The sequence below is a fragment of the Oncorhynchus masou genome, chromosome 10, assembly GCF_036934945.1.
Source record: "Oncorhynchus masou masou isolate Uvic2021 chromosome 10, UVic_Omas_1.1, whole genome shotgun sequence".
In the NCBI taxonomy this organism is placed as follows: domain Eukaryota; kingdom Metazoa; phylum Chordata; class Actinopteri; order Salmoniformes; family Salmonidae; genus Oncorhynchus; species Oncorhynchus masou.
The window spans coordinates 24,952,816-24,974,758 of record NC_088221.1 but is presented as its reverse complement, the minus strand read 5'-3'; the positions used below and the strand labels follow the sequence as shown (position 1 = coordinate 24,974,758).

At 40.9% G+C, this 21,943-nt stretch overlaps 1 protein-coding gene across 1 annotated transcript in view; it reads right to left on the bottom strand.

Moving 5' to 3' along the window:
* The window catches only part of LOC135547391 (ankyrin repeat domain-containing protein 10-like), a 30,255-nt gene extending 9,284 nt beyond the window's left edge, over positions 1-20,971 (bottom strand). Inside the window, exons 1-3 of the mRNA XM_064976390.1 lie at positions 20,581-20,971; positions 16,212-16,364; positions 14,164-14,255 (exon numbers count right to left, since the gene is read on the bottom strand). Coding sequence (XP_064832462.1) covers positions 14,164-14,255; positions 16,212-16,364; positions 20,581-20,778 — 443 coding nt within the window. The 5' untranslated portion in view covers positions 20,779-20,971. The remainder of the gene's footprint in view (positions 1-14,163; positions 14,256-16,211; positions 16,365-20,580) is intronic.
* Between the last annotated feature and the right edge of the window lie 972 nt (positions 20,972-21,943).

Below are 21,943 nucleotides of genomic sequence, written 5' to 3'. Positions count from 1 at the left end.
TTTTAAGAAAGAGGATAGCTAGCAACTCCATCTCCTTGAACTAGACTAATTTATTATGGATCAAATTAGACTGACTAAGATCCTTTTAAAAAGGTTGCTTCTCTTTTTCTTAGAACAAACTGCAAAAGTGTTCTTCATTACAAGAAAAACAATTGGTTAGAAAAGTAGAAAACATGGGCTTGAAGAAGGAATCCTGGAAATAACATCCCGAAAAGATGACTGAAAGTGACTTTTGGTTGAACATAAATCACACAGAATGTTTGCTAATTGTATGTTAGCAGATGCTGAAGTAACTGATAGGCTGGAGTGGCGCCCAAAAGTATCAGTGTGACAGGTTATAAGCTATTTTTAAGCCACACAACCACAACACTAATATAGGCTTAACCCATCAGTTTACTGGTTTTAAAGAAGAGAACTTAGTCCAATAAGTTAAAAGGACTGAAAATGTAAAAATAATAGCTCAAATATAAGAATTGTATAATATTATGAATTACCAGTAGAACCACATGTTCCCATTCACTTAAATAATAAACACTTGTAAAAATCCTAATTATGTTATTACAATCAATTATCCCCATAATAAAGTTAAAGATTTGAATGCAACACATTAGATATAAAGACACAGTAAGAATCAAAATCTTATGGATTTGTTTTATGTGGTGCCTTGTTCCTTTGTACACATAGTGCCCCCCCCCCCATTAGATCTTTCATTGGGCTACAGTTTAAATCAGATTTCTGGCCAGACTTGGTGCCAGTGTGTTTATGGTTTAACTCCTCATTTGTCAGTATCATGCCATGTTGTTTGGAATGACAACAACAATGCGAGTTGGATATGGCAGAAACAGACTGGCATCTAGTCTCGCTTCTGGCACCAAACATATGAAAAACCTCCAACATAGGCAATGGAGCCATTGTGAACAACCATTCAAGTAAAGTGTGCTTGAATCAGGAGCCCTCAAAGTGAATATCAGCATTCCGAAGATTAGTTTATGAAATCCTACTGGGATGTTATGCTTTTAACACTACATACATGACCTCTAGCTACTGAAATACAACTGTCGAGACAAACGGAAAATATATCAAATGTCTCAAAAATTTGTGTCAATGTAGCAATTCAATATTGCTCTTGAATGAGTCTGTAGATAACGTTACTATCTTCGCATAATGGCCCTTTGACTCAAGCAGAGTTATGGACAGATGATCCATCCAGACGAAGCGATAATGTCTAAATCTGAACTTTGGATCCTCAATAAGTTCAGCTGGAGCAGATGTTTCACTTTAAATTCACCATTATTAGAGTAGATAAAAAAATCTTACATGTGTAGTTAAGCGTATGAAAATCTCTGCTATGCATTTCATAACAGAACACATGCTTATTTTTATGTTAAATATAGGGGGAAAAATACATTTTTTTAAAAATCAGCCACAAGAGCATTAGTGAGGTAGGGCACTGATGTTGGTTGATTAGGCAGTCGGCGTACCAATTCATCCCAAAGGTGTTCGATGGGGTTGAGGTCAGGGCTCTGTGCAGGCCAGTCGACTTCTTCCACACAGATCTAGACAAACCATTTCTGTGTGGACCTCGTTGTGCACAGGGGCATTGTCATGTTGAAACAAGAAAGGGCCTTCGCCAAACTTTTGCCACAAAGTTAGAAGTAGAGAATCGTATGCTGTAGCGTTAAAGATTTCCCTTCACTGGGGCCATAGCCTGAACCATGAAAAACACCCCAGACCACTATTCCTCCTCCACAAAACTTTAGTTGGCACGATGCCGTCTCATTCAGGCAGGTAGCGTTCTCCTGGCATCCGCCAAACCCAGAGTTGTCCGTTGGACTGACAGATTGTGAAGTGTGAGTCATCATGCCAGAGAACGAGTTTCCACTGCTTCCACTGAGCTTTACACCACTCCCAGCCGACTTTTGGCATTGCGCATGGTGATCTTAGGATGGTGTGCGGCTGCACGGCCATAGAAACCCATTTCATAAGACTCCCGACTAACAGTTCTTCTGCTGACGTTGCTTCAAGAGGCAGTTTGGAACCTTGGTAATGAGTTGCAACCGAGGACAGACGGTTTTTACACTCTACGCGCTTTAGCAATCCTGTTCTGTGAGCTTGTATGGCCTACCACTTCACGGCTGAGCCGTTGTTGCTCCTAGGTTTCCACTTCACAATAAAAGCACTTACAGTTGACTGGGGCAGCTCAAGTAGGGCAGAAATTTGACAAACTGACTTGTTGGAAAGGCGCCACATTGAAAGTCACTGAGCTCTTCAGAAAGACCATTCTACTGTCAATGTTTGTCTATGGAGATTGCATGGCGGTGTGCTCAATTTCATACATCTGTTAGCAATGGGTGTGGCTGAAATAGACAAATCCACAAATTTGAAGGGGTGTCCACATGCAAATACTTTTGTACTATATAGTGTAAGTGTCTCCATAGAAAACCCTCTATTTTGGGAACACTGTTCTGAGAGTTCTGTTAAAGCCTGATAATGTAGCATTTCCCTTCACAGGATCAGAGCGGCACTGGAGAAACTATTTTAGTTGCTCTAACTGCATTTGTCATCTAGGCTTTAAACCGTCAATGGACAAAAGGAAATCCCCCTTCCCCCTGTGAATTATATTTGGAGACAGGTCCCACAATAATGGTAACCTGGTTTCTGGGATGACTCAAAAACAAAAACATCCAGTGGCCAAATTGATTAATATACCAACATATGTCAGGACATTTGATTTTGTGCATTTTAGTGTTTTTTCTTAAACTCAGCTCTCACATCACTGAATGTTGTAAATGTGCCTACTAACGATGAATGTCCAATAGAAACGTAAAAACATACTCAGTTAAGCTAAGTGGGTTTTTGATCCTGCAGCTCTGCTGAAGTTTTCAGCTATGGTTCTTAGTCTCTGGCGTAACTCATCACATAGCTCAGCACGGGAGCCAATCGAATGACGCCAGAGCTGACATGAACAACAATAGACTGATTGCGGTCTTGCTCAGGGAAAATCCCTTAGATAAGGGAGGCCTTGCATTCCCCCCTCTTCCTGCCCCTGAATTCTAGCCAACTACATTCCATCTCCCACCCTCTCCCATTTGGTTCCTGTAGTTACAAAGTGATCCATTTAGATTTTTTGTTTAACTGCAAAGTTTGACAAAATTCAGGTCGAGAAGAGCGGTAAATGAACAACTTTATTTGAAACAGAATGATATCTACAATCACACTCATGTCCTGTTATTGAGACCCGTCATATGTGTGTGAATGCTAAAGGGTGATACAGTACCTTGAATAATCAGCCTGTTGGATTCTAAATGGTCTATAATTAAGCAATAAGGCCCGAGGTGTTGTGGTATATGGCCAATATACCACAGCTAAAGGCTGTTCTTATGCACAACGCAACAAGGAGTGCTAGAACACAGCCCTGAGTAGTGGGTTATTGGCCATAGATCACAAACCCCTGAGGTGCCTTATTGCTATTATGAACTGATATCAACATAATTAGAGGAGTAAGAATAAATGTTGTGTCATACCCATGGTATTCGGTCTGATATACCACGGCTTTCAGCCAATCAGTATTTAGGGATTGAACCACCCAGTTTATAATACAGGATGACCATGTCCAAAACTGAGTAGTAAGTAAGGAAGCGTTAATTTCTCTTTTAAATGCCTGGTATGCTTTGCTTTTCAGTTGTGAACACACAACCACTGCCTTCTGTTGCTAGCCTATCACCTTCGAGAGAGATCCTAAAAATCATGCTGACCTGTAACTTTACATAGGACTAATCACTAGATCACTAATCATAAAATGGGTCCTATGGTTAGTTTACAAATAAAATACAGGGACAGGTAATATTAAGCAAAGCATGCAGGTCTAAACATGTCTAAAGAAATCAAACTATTTAAAAGATATTCATCATCATAAATGTCCTAGCATTAAAACCAATCACCGCATGAAATACCTCAACAGTTTGCCAGTTTGTAGATAGGAAGCGATAGTGAGAACACTCAATGCCACAACAGTACGGCTATCCCAGGGAACGGGGCAGACTCTGCAGTGTCTATTCTCCCCCTTTTCTAGGATTACTTGAAAAAATCAAGTCATTTCGAATTCAATGGCTGCAAAACATTGAGATGTGGAGGTTTCTGAGTCTTATTTGTTGACAGTACAAAAAAGAAGAGATCATACGTTTTTCTATTAAGTATTTTTTCTCTCTTCTTATTGCCACTTTCATAAGAGAAAATGTGACAGAAGATCAGATAATCAAAACAGATCTTACGGTATATCATAGAAATGGGTTAATACTGAAGGTGACATTCAAAAACAGAACAGGTTCTTTTATACAAGCAAAATATTTATAGCATTATAATGTTAGCATTATATACAGTTAAATAGTATGACCCTGGTGACTGCTCTACTCTGGACTATTCTCTATCCACTACACTACCCAGAGTGATTCTCTATTCACTAATCTACTGAGCTTAACCCCTAGAATAGCTCATAAAACCCTAAAAGTGCTAGAGGCTCATGACAAGAAATTCAAAAGAATCCAAAAAGTGAAATTAAATAAGGTTTGATGTTTTAGGTTCAAAACGATCTACGCATGTTTCTAGATATTTAAGGTTTTGATTGCGAATTATGCTATTTTTTCCCCACGTCAAAATCAAAATGGATAACTATTTGAATGAAACAAACACTAATTAATATTCATTGCCCTATTATGATGGTGACGTAAAACCACACATTTAGGGTTCTACACCTGTATTGCTAAGCGGTGCTTCTACACCTGCATTGCTTGCTCTTTGGGGTTTTAGGCTGGGTTTCTGTACAGCCCTTTGAGATATCAGCTGATGTAAGAAGGGCTTTATAAATAAATTTGATATATATATTTATATATTATATTGGAATAAACCAGAACGTTTGGCCTGAAATGCCCTAACAAGGAAGTTACCACTTGCTGCTCCATGCATGTATTGTTGAAGAATATCTGTGAATAATGATACCAAGAGATTGGGTAAATGATCTGGAAAGATCATGTAAACATTGATGGGAGAAAAAAATAACTGAACCAACAATAGAAGACAACCAAGCTTCTGTGAGTAAGTATGCCGGCTGAGATATTCATGGTTTGTGCAGGATGATTCAACAGGATCAGGTCACAAGAAAAGCACCTGTCCAGAATAATGGGCCAAGGTCCTTGTCAATGTACTGCCACTGACAAACAACAAGAAAATAGGTCAGTGTCTTAATACGTTGAACTTGAGTCTTGAGATGCAGAAAACACTATGATAGACGGTTGAACTATCATTTTTTTATTAGAAAATTATCCTCTTTCAGATAGGCTATCCGAGGTGGTCCAGGGACAAACCCACAAAAAAGGACATGCTCCATGGCTTCAGAGATTTCACAAGAGAATGAAAATATTTAGTTAAAATCACACATCTTGGGTGATAAGATGACGCAGACAGATATGGCAGTTCTGCTTCTAGCTCCTAAGCACAATCATTTTGCTACACCTACAATAACATTTGCTAAATATGTGTACAGTGGGGCAAAAAAGTATTTAGTCAGCCACCAATTGTGCAAGTTCTCCCACTTAAAAAGATGAGAGGCCTGTACTTTTCATCATAGGTACACTTCAACTATGACAGACAAAATGAGAAGAAAAAAAAAATCAGAAAATCACATTGTAGGTTTTTAATGAATTTATTTGCAAATTATGGTGGAAAATAAGTATTTGGTCACCTACAAACAAGCAAGATTTCTTACTCTCACAGACCTGTAACAACTTATTTAAGAGGCTCCTCTGTCCTCCACTCGTTACCTGTATTTATGGCACCTGTTTGAACTTGTTATCAGTATAAAATACACCTGTCCACAACCTCAAACAGTCACACTCCAAACTCCACTATGTGCAAGTTCAAAGAGCTGTCAAAGGACACCAGAAACAAAATTGTAGACCTGCACCAGGCTGGGAAGACTGAATCTGCAATAGGTAAGCAGCTTGGTTTGAAGAAATCAACTGTGGGAGCAATTACTAGGAAATGCAAGACATACAAGACCACTGATAATCTCCCTCGATATGAGACTCCACACAAGATCTCACCCCGTGGGGTCAAAATGATCACAAGAACGGTGAGCAAAAATCCCAGAACCACACGGGGGGACCTAGTGAATGACCTGCAGAGAGCTGGGACCAAAGTAACAAAGCCTACCATCAGTAACAGACTACGCCGCCAGGGACTCAAATCCTGCAGTGCCAGACGTACTGCTTAAGCAGTGGGACACATGTCCAGGCCCATCTGAAGTTTGCTAGAGAGCATTTGGATGATCCAGAAGAAAATTGGGAGAATGTCATATGGTCAGATGAAACCAAAATAGACCTTTTTGGTAAAAACTCAACTCGTCGTGTTTGGAGGACAAATAATGCTGAGTTGCATCCAAAGAACACCATACCTACTGTGAAGCATGGGGGTGGAAACATCATGCTTTGGGGCTGTTTTTCTGCAAAGTGACCAGGACGACTGATCCGTGTAAAGGAAAGAATGAATGGGGGCATGTATCGTGAGATTTTGAGTAAAAACCTCCTTCCATCAGCAAGGGCATTGAAGATGAAACATGGCTGGGTCTTTCAGCATGACAATGATCCCAAACACACCGCCCGGGCAATGAAGAAGTGGCTTCGTAAGAAGCATTTCAAGGTCCTGTAGTGGCCTCGTCAGTCTCCAGATCTCAACCCCATAGAAAATCTTTGGAGGGAGTTGAAAGTCTGTGTTGCCCAGCAACTGCCCCAAAACATCACTGCTCTAGAGGAGATCTGCGTGGAGGAATGGGCCAAAATACCAGCAACAGTGTGTGAAAACCTTGTGTAGACTTACAGAAAACATTTGACCTCTGTCATTGCCAACAAAGGGTATATAACAAAGTATTGAGATAAACTTTTGTTATTGACCAAATACTTATTTTCCAACATAATTTGCAAATAAATTCATAAAAAAATCCTACAATGTGATTTTCTTTCTCATTTTGTCTGTCATAGTTGAAGTGTACCTATGATGAAAATTACAGGCCTCTCATCTTTTTAAGTGGGAGAACTTGCACAATTGGTGGCTGACTAAATACTTTTTTTGTCCCACTGTATGTGATCAATAAAATTATATTTTATTTGATTTATATCAAGGTTATGGTCAACATACTTTGCTCTTTCTTAAAGGGAAGTCATTCTAGCTGCTCTTCATGTTGTGGAGGTTTGAGAAGCCTAATTTGCTTAGCCTCTGAAGAAAATCATGTAGCACATTAATGCAGCGGTATTGGTCAGTTAAATGGTAAAGGTCAGTCTGGGAGGGGGCAATGGGCAGCAGACAGGAGCTCAGATGTCCAAGGAGAAGGTCATTCTAAGTTTAGGTCACAGCGACGACCAGTAGAGCGGCATAAAGAGGGAGGGAAAGAGTACTGGGGCAGAGTGACGAAGCAGAACAAACCCAGCGCAACAGTCATGATGGCGACTTCTGTGATTGGTAAAGGTCGAAATGTCCTCTTCAGAAGTGAGAAAGAGCTCTGTTTCTGACAGTGAGGGATATGATACAAGAACTGTGAATGATGTGTGCAGCAGCAGAAACAGGGGGATGAGTTTGACCAAGGAATATCAGATCAAATCAGTTTGATTAAGAACAAAAGCAAGTTTTAGAGTATTTTAGTAATTTTGAAATAAATATAGTGTTAGCACAATGACTGGAAGTCTATGGGAGCTGGTAGCATGCTGGAGATGCTGTGGCTCAACGATTGTGAATGTCACAGTGAAGGGAAAGAGGATGGGCTGTTCATGTATAGACAAGGGAACATTCTCAGAATGGAATCATCCTTGTGGAACTGTGCCATGTAACACAGTGACAGAGTGCTTCGCTAATGGTGGTGGTTGGTACGGGAGGCATCCATTACTAGAGCATCAAAGAATGTGTGTGTGCGTGCGTTTGTCTGACAGTCACACCAGACAGCAGCTTAGACAAAGTATTTTGTGGATAGGATAACAGGTTTAAAATCGTTGGGTGCATTTAATAGTTCAATATTCTCCCTATTCTACAGAAAATTATTTCAAAAGGTAATCTTATAGTTGGTAACAGTGGGAAATTGCAATATTGCGACATATGATTCATACAAATATTAATCTGCCTGGCACAGACATAACTTCCAGAATTCAAAGGAAGCAGCTGCGGAAACCTGGCACAAATGGCACCAGTCTGTATTGGAATGTCTGTGTGCAACTAAGAGCTGTTTACAGTAGCTAGAGCTGGCTGGTCAACTACAGGCCCAGTAACAACCTTATGTTTGTAGAAGCTATTTAAAGCTGAATGCATTTATGTAGCACTGCCATTTATATACCAGTAAGTAAACATCTGAACATAAAAAAATACATTTAAAAAAGCGATTTAGTAATGTTATATTTCATAAAACCAATATGCACATTTTGTTAAGCCTTCTTTGCATACAACTGGCTGGTGCTTTAATTACTATTAGGCTAGATTTACTCAACCTACAGCTGCCTTTAGCAGCATAGAAATCACCAGTCAAATGTGTTTCCATTGCAGTTTTGTCAGCTCCCTCTGGGTACTGAGAGCAGATAGTGAAGCAACCACTAAGCACAGGAGAAAATGGCTCTATTCAAAATAGTTTTTCGAAAGCAAAAAATAAAAGCTGGTTTCATATAGATTAGCCTATATTTGACAACTTGTTTGCTATTGGTCAAAACCTTTGGCCTTTTGAAGTACCATAGGGCAATAGAAGATTGCAGGGAACAAAAATGAAGACAACTAACAATAATACTTTTAAAGGCTATGAATAATTTTAATTTCACCTATAATTTCTTAATACATCACTGTTTAGAGGGCAATGTTTTTGAATTTGAGAATGTATAGTAAAGAAAAATGAAAATCTGTTGCCATGAGCCTCCTGTCGAGTTTGCCTTTTTCTTCCATACTCTAGAATAGTGGACCATCAGAATCAACATGAGCTACAGCTGTCAAAGGAAACAACATTGTGACAAACAGTAACTCAAACAGCTGCACAGTAGCATTTCTAGGACCTTTAGGGAAAAACAAACAGCTTTCAAAATTGTTCAGAGGCTAGCGACCATATGCACATTTCATCATCATGAATAGAATGAAAATAATCTAGAAGTGATTTCCCCCCCACACTGAAATTGTCACCAGTGATTATAAATGCCATAGACCACCAACCCCTTAACCCAATACAAAGCGTTTTCCATTTTTTTACCTGGGTTAACAATATTACCATAACAATAGTGTCTAAAATCTGTTCTACAATGCTTGTTGGAATTTGGGTTTGTATGACTATAATTTATACTACGTTTGGTTAGGTCGCAACTCTACACGATGAGAATTGAGAATCCTAACAATTGTCATAGCGCCTGCCAGAAATTAAAATACAATTCACCTCAATGAAGTATGGCATAACTCACTGTATGTCAGATGAAATAAGGAGCAGAGTACCCTATAGTCACCTGAAAGAGAGATTACATTTCACGAGCTCAGGGATGTAGAACTCTAAATTCTCAAGTGCTACAGTTTCATGCTGGTTTTTGTTTCTCCCTGGCAATAAAAGTAGTTTCTTCCTGATTAGAAAGGTTTTTGTAGAAGTTATATAGTAAACCCAGGTAGTGGTAGAAATTAAAATATAAACATGGCGTATAAACTCACTGGTGTTTCTGGTTTAAGTGTGCGTTGGGGTTTTAACGGACAGATGAAAAAGGTATAGGCTACAGGTTGTCCCACAGATGACACGAAGATGGTACTGTAACTAAAACACCTATTTCTGCCTTAAATGTTGAACTATCCTTCAGGGTGAATCCTTCCAACACTTGCTAAGAATTATTGGGAGCAAAATCATTCCCTTGAGTGAATCGGACGATGCATGTTTGTGAGCAATTTGTCCTTGAGACAGATAAAAGGTATAATCAATTTAAACAGACAACGATTATCATTTAGTAGCTAATTTAAAATATGCTGTGAAATAATTAGATTCCTGTCAAATTGAGGCAGTCTCTGTGGTCTGCTGTCAACAATGTGTCTTGCCCACGCTAACAGATGTGTATTTGTCAAGGTTTCAATACTGCTCTTGTAGAAGTTAATGGTTCTAATATCTCTGTCGACCTAAACACGATGGCACTTGGTCATACAATGAGGAGCACCCTAAAACTGTTGGTAAAGCACTATTTGCAGGGCATGGTGGTGGCCTTGACTAAATGTATGCACTAACATTCAGTACGTACAGTGCATTCAGACCCCTTGACTACATCCACATTGTTACGTTTAAACCTTATTCTGAAATTGATTAAATCATTTTTCCCCCTTATCAATCTACACACAATATCCCATAATGACAAAGCAAAAACAACTTTAGGGGAAAAAACGAAAATATGTATTACTCAGTACTTTGTTCAAACACCTTTGGCAGTGATTACAGCCTCGAGTCTTCTTGGGTATGACGCTACAAGCTTGGCACACCCATCTTTGGGGAGTTTATTCCATTCTCCTTTGCAGATCCTCTCAAGCTCCATCAGGTTGGATGGGGAGCATCGCTGCACAGCTATTTTCAAGTCTATCCAGAGATGTTTGATCGGGTTCAAGTCCGGGCTCTGGCTGGGCCACTCAAGCACATTCAGAGACTTGTTCTGAAGCCACTCCTGCATTATCTTGGCTGTGTGCTTAGGGTCATTGTCCTGATGGAAAGTGAACCTTCGCCCCAGTCTGAATTCCTGAGTGCTTTGGAGCAGGTTTTAATCAAAGATCGCTCTGTACTTTGCTCCGTTCATCTTTCCCTCGATCCTGACTAGTCTCCCAGTCCCTGACGCTGAAAAACATCCCCACAGAATGATGCTACCACCACCAAGCTTCACTGTCAGGATGGTGCCAGATTTCCTCCAGACGTGACGCTTGGCATTCAGGGCAAAGAGTTCTATCGTGTTTCTCATGGTCAGAGTCCTTTAGGTGACTTTTGTACAAACTCCAAGTGGGCTGTTCCTTTTACTGAGGAGTGGCTTCCGTCTAGCCACTCTACCATAAAGGCCTGATTGGTGAAGTCCTGCAGAGATGGTTGTCCTTCTGGAAGGTTCTCCCATCTCCACAGAGGAAATCTGGAGCTTTGGCAGAGTGACCATCGGGTTCTTGGTCACCTCCCTGACCAAGGCCCTTCTCCCCCAATTGCTCAGTTTTGCTGGGCGGCCAGCTCTAGGAAGAGTCTTGGTGGTCCCAAACATCTTCCATTTAAGAATGATGGAGGCTTTTGCACTGACATGCCCTGTTAACTGTGGGGCCTTATATAGACAGGTGTGTGCCTTTCCAAATCCTGTTCAATCAATTGAATTTACCAGAAGTGGACTCCAATCAAGTTGTAGAAACATCAAGGACGATCAATGGAAACCGGATGCACCGGAGCTCAATTGAGTCTCATAGCAAAGGGTCTGAAAACTTTAAAAAAAAACAATACCTTATTTACCTATTTGTAATAAATTAGCAAATTTCAAAAAAATGTTTTTTTGCTTTGTCATTATGGGGAATTATTTAGAAAAAGAATGTAATGTAACAAAATGTGGGAAAAGTGAAGGGGTCTGAATACTTTCTGAATGCACCCAGAACTTCATTGAGCATCTGACCAATTATGCAAGACATTAGTTCTGGGTTAACTGAGATTAGGCAGCGTCTAACCCACAGAATAATTGACAGCAGAGCAAATGTAGGCCTATATTAAAAATCCATCAGTGTTATACCATGCCTTCTAAAATAATCTCTCTCCTCTTTGAGACTGTTCATTTTACATCCGTCATTTGTGGGAAACTGCAGATATAGCCTACACTCTATAAAACGTTTGATTGGGCACTTTTGTTTCAGATCACAATATGAACCCATTTACTTGCAAGGAGATAAAGTAGCTGGCACGGAGAGCGTTTTTAGAAGCACATCCACAGTATGGCGAGCAGAGCTTCATCTATATCTATTTTAACCATGTCAAACACAGACCTTTCAAGCCCTGCTAGTTGTGAGGGATTATGCAAGTATTGAGTCATAGTCCAATTCCTCTCAGGTATATCAAATGCACTCAATCAAAACACAAAACAGGACTGGCAGGTTGTATGTTTCTGTATTTGTCCATTTATTAGTCTCTCTGGAAAATATACTGAGGGTGTGAGAGATTAAGAACGGTTGGTGTTAACGATAATTATTTCATGGTTCGTTCTGGAGTTATGCTAACCTAACATATGGCTAAACTAAAAACACAGGACTTGTCTAGGGTGAGGTGTGTAGTTCACGTCAGGTAAACGACTTATCAGCTTTCTGGAACTTTGGGCACATGCGCTGAATGGCTGGAGTAGTTTATCTGTGTGTTGTCTGTTATCACCAAACAAGCCTTTTTCAAACGGCAACAGCTTCTATCCTTTGTTCGGATCATAGGAGCTGCTGCACAGCATATAATTGTATTCTCTATTTCTATTAAGAAAGGTGGCAAATTTCTCTTGGATTATGCATTTAATGTTTCAACCAATCTGCTGACAAGAACAAATGGGGGTAATTAACACTACAGTATTCATACTTTTTTGTCAGTGTGTCCCTCTCCACATTTCTCGCTCGCCATTTACCTGCATGCACTGCACCAGCCCTTTATAGTGATGGGAGACCAGGCTGGCTACATCCTGATATGATAAACAAATTCTCAACTAGATGTTTTTTTATTTATGACAAATGGTCAGAAAAGGACTGGATAGGTGAATAGGTTAGGTTGGATAGGTTTGTTATGGATAGGTTTGTTATGTGTTTCTGCCACATTGCCTAAAAGTTTAACCGATCCAATCCTTTCACATTGTTTGGTTCAACGAGGACAGAAACTCATTAAGGGGTTTTGGGACATCATTTGATGTGTTTTCAGTGTCATCTCCAAGCAAGTAAAAAAGATTTTAAAAACACATTTTACCTCCATTTTGTTCAAATCTACCAGGAATTGTCCGTTTCTCCTCTTTAGGTTCATAATGAGGAAATGTGCATTTGGTCAGGCGCTATAGAAAAACACTTACCAAAGCAAACGTGAACAAAGAGACAGTAATGCTATATTAATTCTACAAATAATAATCTACAGTTTAAACATATCTAAATAATTTGCAGATGGTAAAGCTTATCAACCTGGGTCACATTTGCAGGAAAACTCCACCAAAAACAATAGAGGAATCACAAATATCTTTCCCCGAAAAGACACCGCTCCATGATCAGACTGTGACTAGTGCAGGAGGGAGGGATTCTCACACACCAGTTTATAGACTAACGTATTCATCCCTAGCCCGAAAGAGCTACTGGGTATGTAAGCTTTTGTTCCAGCCCTGAACACACACATTCAGTTCAGGTAATCATTGTCCAAACAGAAGACCATGATTAATTGAGTCAGGTGTGTACAGGTCTGGAACAAAAGCCTGCACCCTCCCGTACCTCTCCAGGAATGGAGTTAGAATCCCTTGGAGTAGGGACTGTTGTGACGTCAGATGGCCCAAATTGAGGAACAGCAACGGATTGCGGAGCAACATGTTGGGATTTAGCATGAATTTATTAGGAATTGCATTATTGTTCTCCATTTATCTGGAAACATGCATCCTTCCAAAGACATGTTGTTCTGCTTTCCTTGTCTGGGTGCTACAGTAACAGGACTCACACGGAGGAGGAAATCTCAGCAACACATTACTTTTCATAGGTGTAATTTCAGGGTAACTACTAAGGGTATAACTCCTGTAATTACCTTGTAACAAAGTCTAAGTACAGGCAGCTATATTCCTTACCTTTATTAATCAAGTTTTGAAACAAAAAAAGTTCTAAACACAGCATATCTGCACATAAATAACTTGTTACAGGGTAAGAACATATGTTATTCCACTGGTAGTCCCTGTGCAGTTATTCTACTTCATTATCTATCCAGAGAACCTAAGAACCATTCCCAAAATATCCACACCAATTTCCACAGTTTGAACATGGAGCAGTGTCAACTGTCCTAAAAAAACAAAAGCACAGCTTGTTCGGGTTTTGATGAAGTCCTCCTGTAAATGTGTAGGTATGGGAGGTTTGGGGTGTTACAGTGGGGGGAAAGACAGAGCACACAGGGGGTGCAGTAGCACAACTTACTCAGCTTTCGCCCCCTGAATCAGGAGAGCGTTGACACAGTCCAAACTGCCTGCACGGGCAGCCTTATGGATGGGTGTCTCACCCACATAGTCCTGAGAAAGAGAGGGAGGTCATAGAGAAAGAGAAGGAAAGAAATACGTTACACACTGCATTTAGACAAACTGAAGCAGTTGCTCACATTGGTTCCTTGTGCTGCAATAATATGCAGCAGGTTAGCCTCCCCCTCTCATTTCCCTTAGAGCAGTGTCTGGTGAGGCCTGCCAGACACCAGGGTAAAGTTCTCCAGAGGCAGAGTGAACTCTTCACCCCAGCTGCACGGCGGGCCACACGGCTGTAGAGTATCACGCATGAGAGAAAGAGAGAAGGCAGTAGAGAGAGAGGGAGAGAGATGTAGAAGGCTGTGGCAAGAGCGAGCATTGTTTTATATATAGATCCCTCCTCCATGAGAGAGAAAGTGAGGGAGGAGCTGAAAGAGTGGTAGAGAGAGATTGAGTGTTTTCCAACATATCCCTCCTCCATCCATAACCGCTGTTCTTCACATCCAGAGAATGTAGGCCATTTGACATGCTGTAGTGGTGACCCACCCTGCACCTCATCCCTGGGTGGCTCTATTCATTCCATACAAGGGAGGGGTTAAAAGAGGGTGATGGGTTTAATGAAGGGGAAACTGTATGGCTATTTTTGAAATGGGTGTTGAATTTAATGTAAGCTGTATTAAAGCTCTATTAGAAATAACAGTAACATTCTGCAGCAAGCCAGGAGTAGAGGTAGGAGTTATGCCATCATGACCTACTATTCAGATGTCTCTGAGTGGTGCAGTGAAGCGTCAGTGAAAAGACAGGAGCGTAAACACAATGACATGTCAGAAGAACACAAACACCAATGACATCAAGTCTAAATAAAAACAATATTGTCCATTCATATGTAGATAAGCGTACGTGTGCACATACACACCGACTAGTGGTTTTCTGTCAGTCATTAATAGAACAGCACAGAGATAAAAGCTGGCTAGCTGGGGCTCGTAACAAACACGGGGTTGAGGAGGTTTTATAGATGTAATAACAACCATAGCCACAAAACAGAATGGATATCTTTCCTCTTAAAATATACAGTATCAGTCAAAAATTTGGACACCAACTCCTTCAAGGGTTTTTCTTTACTTTTACTATTTTCTACATTGTAGAATAATAGTGACGACATCAAAACTATGAAATAACACATACGGAATTACACACCCTTTGCATTCTCTCACCCAGCTTCATGGGGTAGTCACCTGGAATGCACTTCAACTAACAGGTGTAACCTTGTTAAACATGACATGTGGAATGACGGTGGAAATCTGTCCTTTAGTCTAATGTGTCCAAAATTTAGATTTTTGGATTCCAACTGCCGTGTCTTTGTGGTGATGCAGAATAGGTGAACGGATGATCTCTGCATGTGTGGTTCCCACCGTGAAGCATGAAGGAGGTGCTTTGCATCCACAATCACCCAACCTCAACCCAATTGAGATGGTTTGGGATGAGCATTGGGGTTGGGGACCGCAGAGTAAAGGAAAAACATACGTGGGTACTCATTTAAGACTGTTGGGAAAGCATTCCAGGTGAAGCTGGTTGAGAGAATGCCAAGAGTGTGCAAAGCTGTCATCAAGGCAAAGTGTGGCTACTTTGAAGAATCTCAAATATATTTTGATGTGTTTAACATTTTTATGCTTACTACATGATTCCATGTGTTATTTCATAGTTTTGATGTCTTCACTATTATTCTACAATGTAGAAAATAATAAAAAAATAAAGAAAAACCCTTGAATGAGTAGGTGTGTCAACTTTTGACTAGTAATGTACGTTCAATCTAAATGTGTAACTGGTACCAATTCAGATGGGTCAAAGGTCAGGTGGCCCAAATACAGAATGATCCCTTTGATTGGATCAGTCTGAGCTCAGCCCCTCTCACAAACACTGGCTGCTGTCATTTTGACTACGTCTGTTCCCCTTTTCCTACTGTGTGTGTGTGTGTGTTTTGGTAAGTTTATGCATCCATGTGCACCGTACCTGTCTGTTGATGTCGGCGCCAGCTTGCAGCAGCCACAGCAGGCATTCTGGGTGGCCCCCAAACGCAGCGATGTGAGTGGGTGTCTGAGCAAACCTTGTGGTCACCGCGTTGACCCCACAGCCCACCTGCACCAGACGCATCACACACTCCAACTGAGAAGAGACAGAAATATATACAGTTGTACACACACACACACACACACACACACACACACACAGTTGAAGTCGGACGTTTACATACACTTTAGCCAAATACATTTAAACTCAGTTTTTCACAATTCCTGACATTTAATCCTAGTACAAATTCCCGGTCTTAGGTCAGTTAGTATCACCACTTTATTTTAAGAATGTAAAATGTCAGAATAATAGTAGAGAGAATGATTTAATTCAGCTTGTATTTCTTTCATCACATTCCCAGTGGGTCAAAAGTTTACATACACTCAATTAGTAATTGGTAGCATTGCCTTTCAATTGTTTAATTGGGTCAAACGTTTCAGGTAGCCTTCCACAAGCTTCCCACAATAAGTTGGGTGAATTTTGGCCTGTTCCTCCTGACAGAGTGGGTGTAACTGAGTCAGGTTTGTAGGCATCCTTGTTCGCACAAGCTTTTTCAATTCTGCCCACAAATATTCTATAGGATTGAGGTCAGGGCTTTGTGATGGCCACTCCAACACCCTGACTTTGTTGTCCTTTAAGCCAGTTTGCCACAATTTTGGAAGTATGCTTGGGGTCATTGTCCATTTGGGAAACCCATTTGTGACCAAGCTTTAACTTCCTGACGGATGTCTTGAGATGGTGCTTCAATATATTCACATAATTTCCCCTCCTCATGATGGCATCTATTTTGTGAAGTGCACCAGTCCCTCCTGCAGCAAAGCACCCCCATAGCATGATGCTGCCACCCCCGTGCTTCATGCTTTGGATGGTGTTCTTTGGCTTGCAAGCCTCCCCCTTTTTCCTCCAAACATAATGATGGTCATTATGGCCAAACAGTTCTATTTTTGTTTCATCAGACCAGAGGACATTTCTCCAAAAAGTACAATCTACATCCCCATGTGCAGTTGCAAACCGTAGTCTGGCTTTTTTTAATGGCGGTTTTGGAGCAGTGGCTTCTTTCTTGCTGAGCGGCCTTTCAGGTTGTTAATATAGGACTCGTTTTACTGTGGATATAGATACTTTTGTACCCGTTTCCTCCAGCATCTTCAAAGGTTCTTTACTGTTGTTCTGGGATTGATTTGCACTTTTCTCACCAAAGTACATTAATCTCCAGGAGACAGCACACGTGTCCTTCCTGAGCGATATGGCGGCTGCGTGGTCCCATCGTGTTTATACTTGCGTACTATTGTTTGTACAGATGAACGTGGCACCTTCATGAGTTCGGAAATTGCTCCCAAGGATGAACCAGACTTGTAAAGGTCTACAATATTTTTCTGAGGTCTGATTTTTTGATTTTCCCATGATGTCAAGCAAAGAGGCACTGAGTTTGAAGGTAGGCCTTGAAATACATCCACAGGTACACCTCCAATTGAGTCAAATGATGTCATGGCTTTAGAAACTTCTGATAGGCTCATTGACATCATTTTCTAGAATTTTCCAGGCTGTTTAAAGGCACAGTCAACTTAGTGTATGTAAACTTCTGACCCACTGGAATTGTGATACAGTGAATTAGAAGTGAAATAATCGGTTGGTAAACAATTGTTGGAAAAATTACTTGTGTCATGCACAAAGTAGATGTCCTAACCGACTTGCCAAAACTATAGTTTGTTCACAGGAAATTTGTGGAGTGGTTGAAAAACTAGTTTTAATGACTCCAACATAAGTGTATGTAAACTTCCAATACAGTGCGTCAAAGCCCCCTGCTGTGTCTGTCCTGCTGTGAGGAAATCCACAGGCATCAAGCAAAACAGCATAGTGAATAAATACAAAAGAAAAGGCCTACAGTATCAGTATTTCCTGTAATCAAATACCTCCCTGTGGTTATTTTACAACGGGTACTAATCACACTAGGCTGGGGTGGTATCCAGATTGTCATACCTTCATACCGACCTTCAGCCATACATGGATATTTGGTAATACCGCCACTGAACACAAGGGGCGCTATTTTCAAACACCACTGAGACTTTTTAATACGAAGGTTAGCAATGCTAACAAGTACATGCAAGGCTCTTGATCCACGAGGCGATTTTCTGCTGTTACTGGCAAGCGAAGCTTGATTTTCAAAGACGCTAACCACTTAGCTAGATAGCTAACTAGCTACTAATTTAGCACACCAAATGCACAACTGCAGAGCATTTAGCAAATTTTAGACAGTTAAATTAATAGTTATAAGAAATCTTAGCTGGCAAACATTTAGTTGTGAATTCCATTCTGTAACTAGATCACCTGGCTCGTGCTGCACAACAGCGAGTGAGTCACAAGGCTCCGGTCTCTCATTGTTTACATGCACACAACAAACACCACGTGAACGGGTACTACCCGTAAGCTTCATAATGAAAAATGATGTGACCGGTGAAATGAAGATGGCAATCTTCTTTATCTCCGAACATATTGCACAAAAAACATTTGTAGTTATTTCCAAATACTCCGGTATATGGTATACCGCCAAAGCCTAAATCAGACCCAGTTAACCACCACCAGGGCAATATAATAATGCATCAATCCTAATAACTATATTACATTTACATTTGTGTAATGTATCTTATCCAGAGTGACTTACAGTAGTGAGTACAGTAGTGAGTTCTGTACTGGTCCCTCGTGGGAATCGAACCCACAACCCTAGTGTTGCAAGCACCATGCGCTTACCGACAGCCTCATGGGACCTACCACCTCAATTGGTGTTAAACCAAACTATAAAGGGTGTTTTTAATGGTTTTATTTTTTTAATTCAAACTATTTGACATGTCAAATGTTGGCGCAATTGGGGAGGGGGTTCCTTACCCCTATGCAAATATAGTCTGACCCTCCGTGGGAGTGGCTTGATCAAATGTCTTTTTTTGCAGTAGTAGTAACAGTGCTGTAGCAGGACATTTATTAGACAAGGATGTAACCTGGAAGTTGGCCATGCTCCATTTTGTTTGTATATTGTGTTTGTGCAAGTTAGTTTTTTATGATCAACACAAGTGAGAAAACTATGCTTCTCACAACCACAAACTGCCTTGTGTTCAGTCATCGAGTCAGGCAGAACATGCCTCGGGCTATTTGTAAAACCCTGCTGAACAGTAACAGGATACAGTAACAGTGTGAATAACTCAGTAGCACAGAGGAGAGTCAAAGGATGACTCGATTTCAGTAAATGTCTGAGGCTGAGCTAGCATACTGTCACTAACCAGGCAGGGACAGGGAAATAGAGAGGGCATAATGTGTTGTTCTCAGTGTGTGCTGAAATTAGATTGACAAATTATACAGTGCAGCTATTGTTCTTTTACTTCTCTCAAATCGATCAGCATCCAGTCAGTGATGAGGCTGATTAGTGCAGCAAGTGGCACAGCGGTCTAAGGCACTGCGTCCCAGTACCAGAGGCGTCACTCGACACCCTGGTTCGAATCCAGGCTGTATCACGACCGGCAGTGATTGGGAGTCCCATAGGGCGGCGCACAATTGGCCTAGCGTCGTCCGGGTTTGGCCGGTATTGTAAATAAGCATTTGTTCTTTAACTGACTTAGTTAAATAAATAAAAAGCATAATGTTCCTCTTAGTTAAACAATCAGGTAGGCTGGACTGGAGCTCACCCCGTCCTTCGGTTGACTTGTTTACAATGTGTATGTATACACTTACACATGGGAAGGAGCTTACAAACCGCCTTTTGGCGCGTTACAGGTTATTGGTTTTCCAACGCAACCAATAAACAATCGAGCCCGCCACACTGTAACGGGTGCACATATCAAAGAAACCACACTTACGGAGTTAAACTTACACACAGGTGTACGGAGCATGCTAGATAGCTAATTAGTACAGGTGGTCACCTCTTGGCTTCCATCTGTTTTCCGTAAACAAGCTCTGTAACGTGGAGATATGCCCGTGTGGGAACACGTTATCAAGGGGTGTATCAAATTGTTATTTCTGGCTGATATGAATGATACGGACCTTATGCTTCCAACCCCGTACCGCAAGAGACACATGTTAATGTTCAGACCGAACCGTGTCAGGGAGGGACCTTAACAAAACTCCCCCTGAAGACGCCTTCGTCCAATGACTTGTGTAATCTAATGGAACTAAGAGTAATGATCAAGGGCTAGCTATCTAGCGTTACCTAGATATTTATAATTCAGTCAATCCGTCTTAAAATGGCAGCTGGAAACCTCGGCCAAAGATGGTTAGAAACTCTGTGCCTCGGCCTTTTCATTTCTTGGTAATAAAAAAATCCCATTACCTTTCCAAAATGAGCAGCCCAATGTATGGGTGTCCAGCCATAGAAAGAGTCCTCCACGGCTAAATCCGCCGGGTTTGAGGTGCACTGAAGAAGCGAGCACAACGCACCGATATCTCCATCCCTGCACGCCCGGTGGAGTGGGAAGCGAACGTTCAGAACCTCTTCACTTGAAAATCCCGACTGAATGCCCACCGACATTATCAAACTAATATAAAATACTATTTTAGCAAGGTACCGGTAAACGCAGTCGCCTGTTTCCAAATGTAATTATTGTGGTAATGCTTCTTTGAGTGCCTTTTCACTAAGGCACGGTCACCCTGTTTTCTTGCAACATTGAGCACACAGAGACAGTGATGAGGCTCGAGTTTCTTGTCCAATGCACTGAGAATAAAACTTGAAGCGACTAGCAAATTCAGGAATGGAGTTTTGTACGCATGACTCGGCACTAAATTCACACCTTATTGTCTGATACATGTAATAGAAATACGGCCAATCTCTGCCTGTATCCTAGGCTATTATACCTGCAAAACGTCAACAAACCCAGCCGATCTACTTACAATTGGATGCATGGCTCTTTGCAATTAGATTGCACAAAAACATCTGCCTAAATAACTTTTTATTTCAACAATGAAACATAAGATTGGGTTACATACTGTAGTCTACGATTCACAAAATAAACTCAGATAGTCTACTACTCAGTATGAACATTTTTAAAACAATGGATTGTAAAGTAGCCTATATTCAGCTAAGGTAGGTCAAAACATCCACATATACCAGTCGGGATATTTTGACTGTGATTTCGGTATGTGCATGGCTTATGCATAAATACGTGTAACACTTCCTGCTAAGGAAAACTTTTATCCTACTTACTATTACTGTGGCCAAGCTCAGTGGTTCCCAAGCTGTGGAGTGTGCGAGGGGATCAGCAGTTTTCCTCTTGTCATGTAAGTCATTGCATACATTAGAGAGCTATTTATAACTTTTCAGAAATGTCCAGATCAACTAGCCCATGTCAGCAAACGTTATTTAGCTAGTTTGTTTTAGCCCATTGATTTTGTTGTAACGCTTGAGTCACTCAAATATAATGAAACATTGGGGGTCACCAGTTTACAAGGACACACGGGTGTCTAATCACGGCCAGATGTTATCTTTTTTAATCTTTATTTAACTAGGCAAGTTCAGAACAAATTATTATTTACAATGAAGGCCAAACCCTAACCCGGACGACAATTGACCAATTGTGCGCCACCCTGTGGGATGGCCGGTTATGATAGTGACGCCTCTAGCACTCTTGCAGTGCCTTCAGACCGCTGCGCCATTCGGGAGCCCACATGAACACATAAGACATGGCAAAATGTCTAGA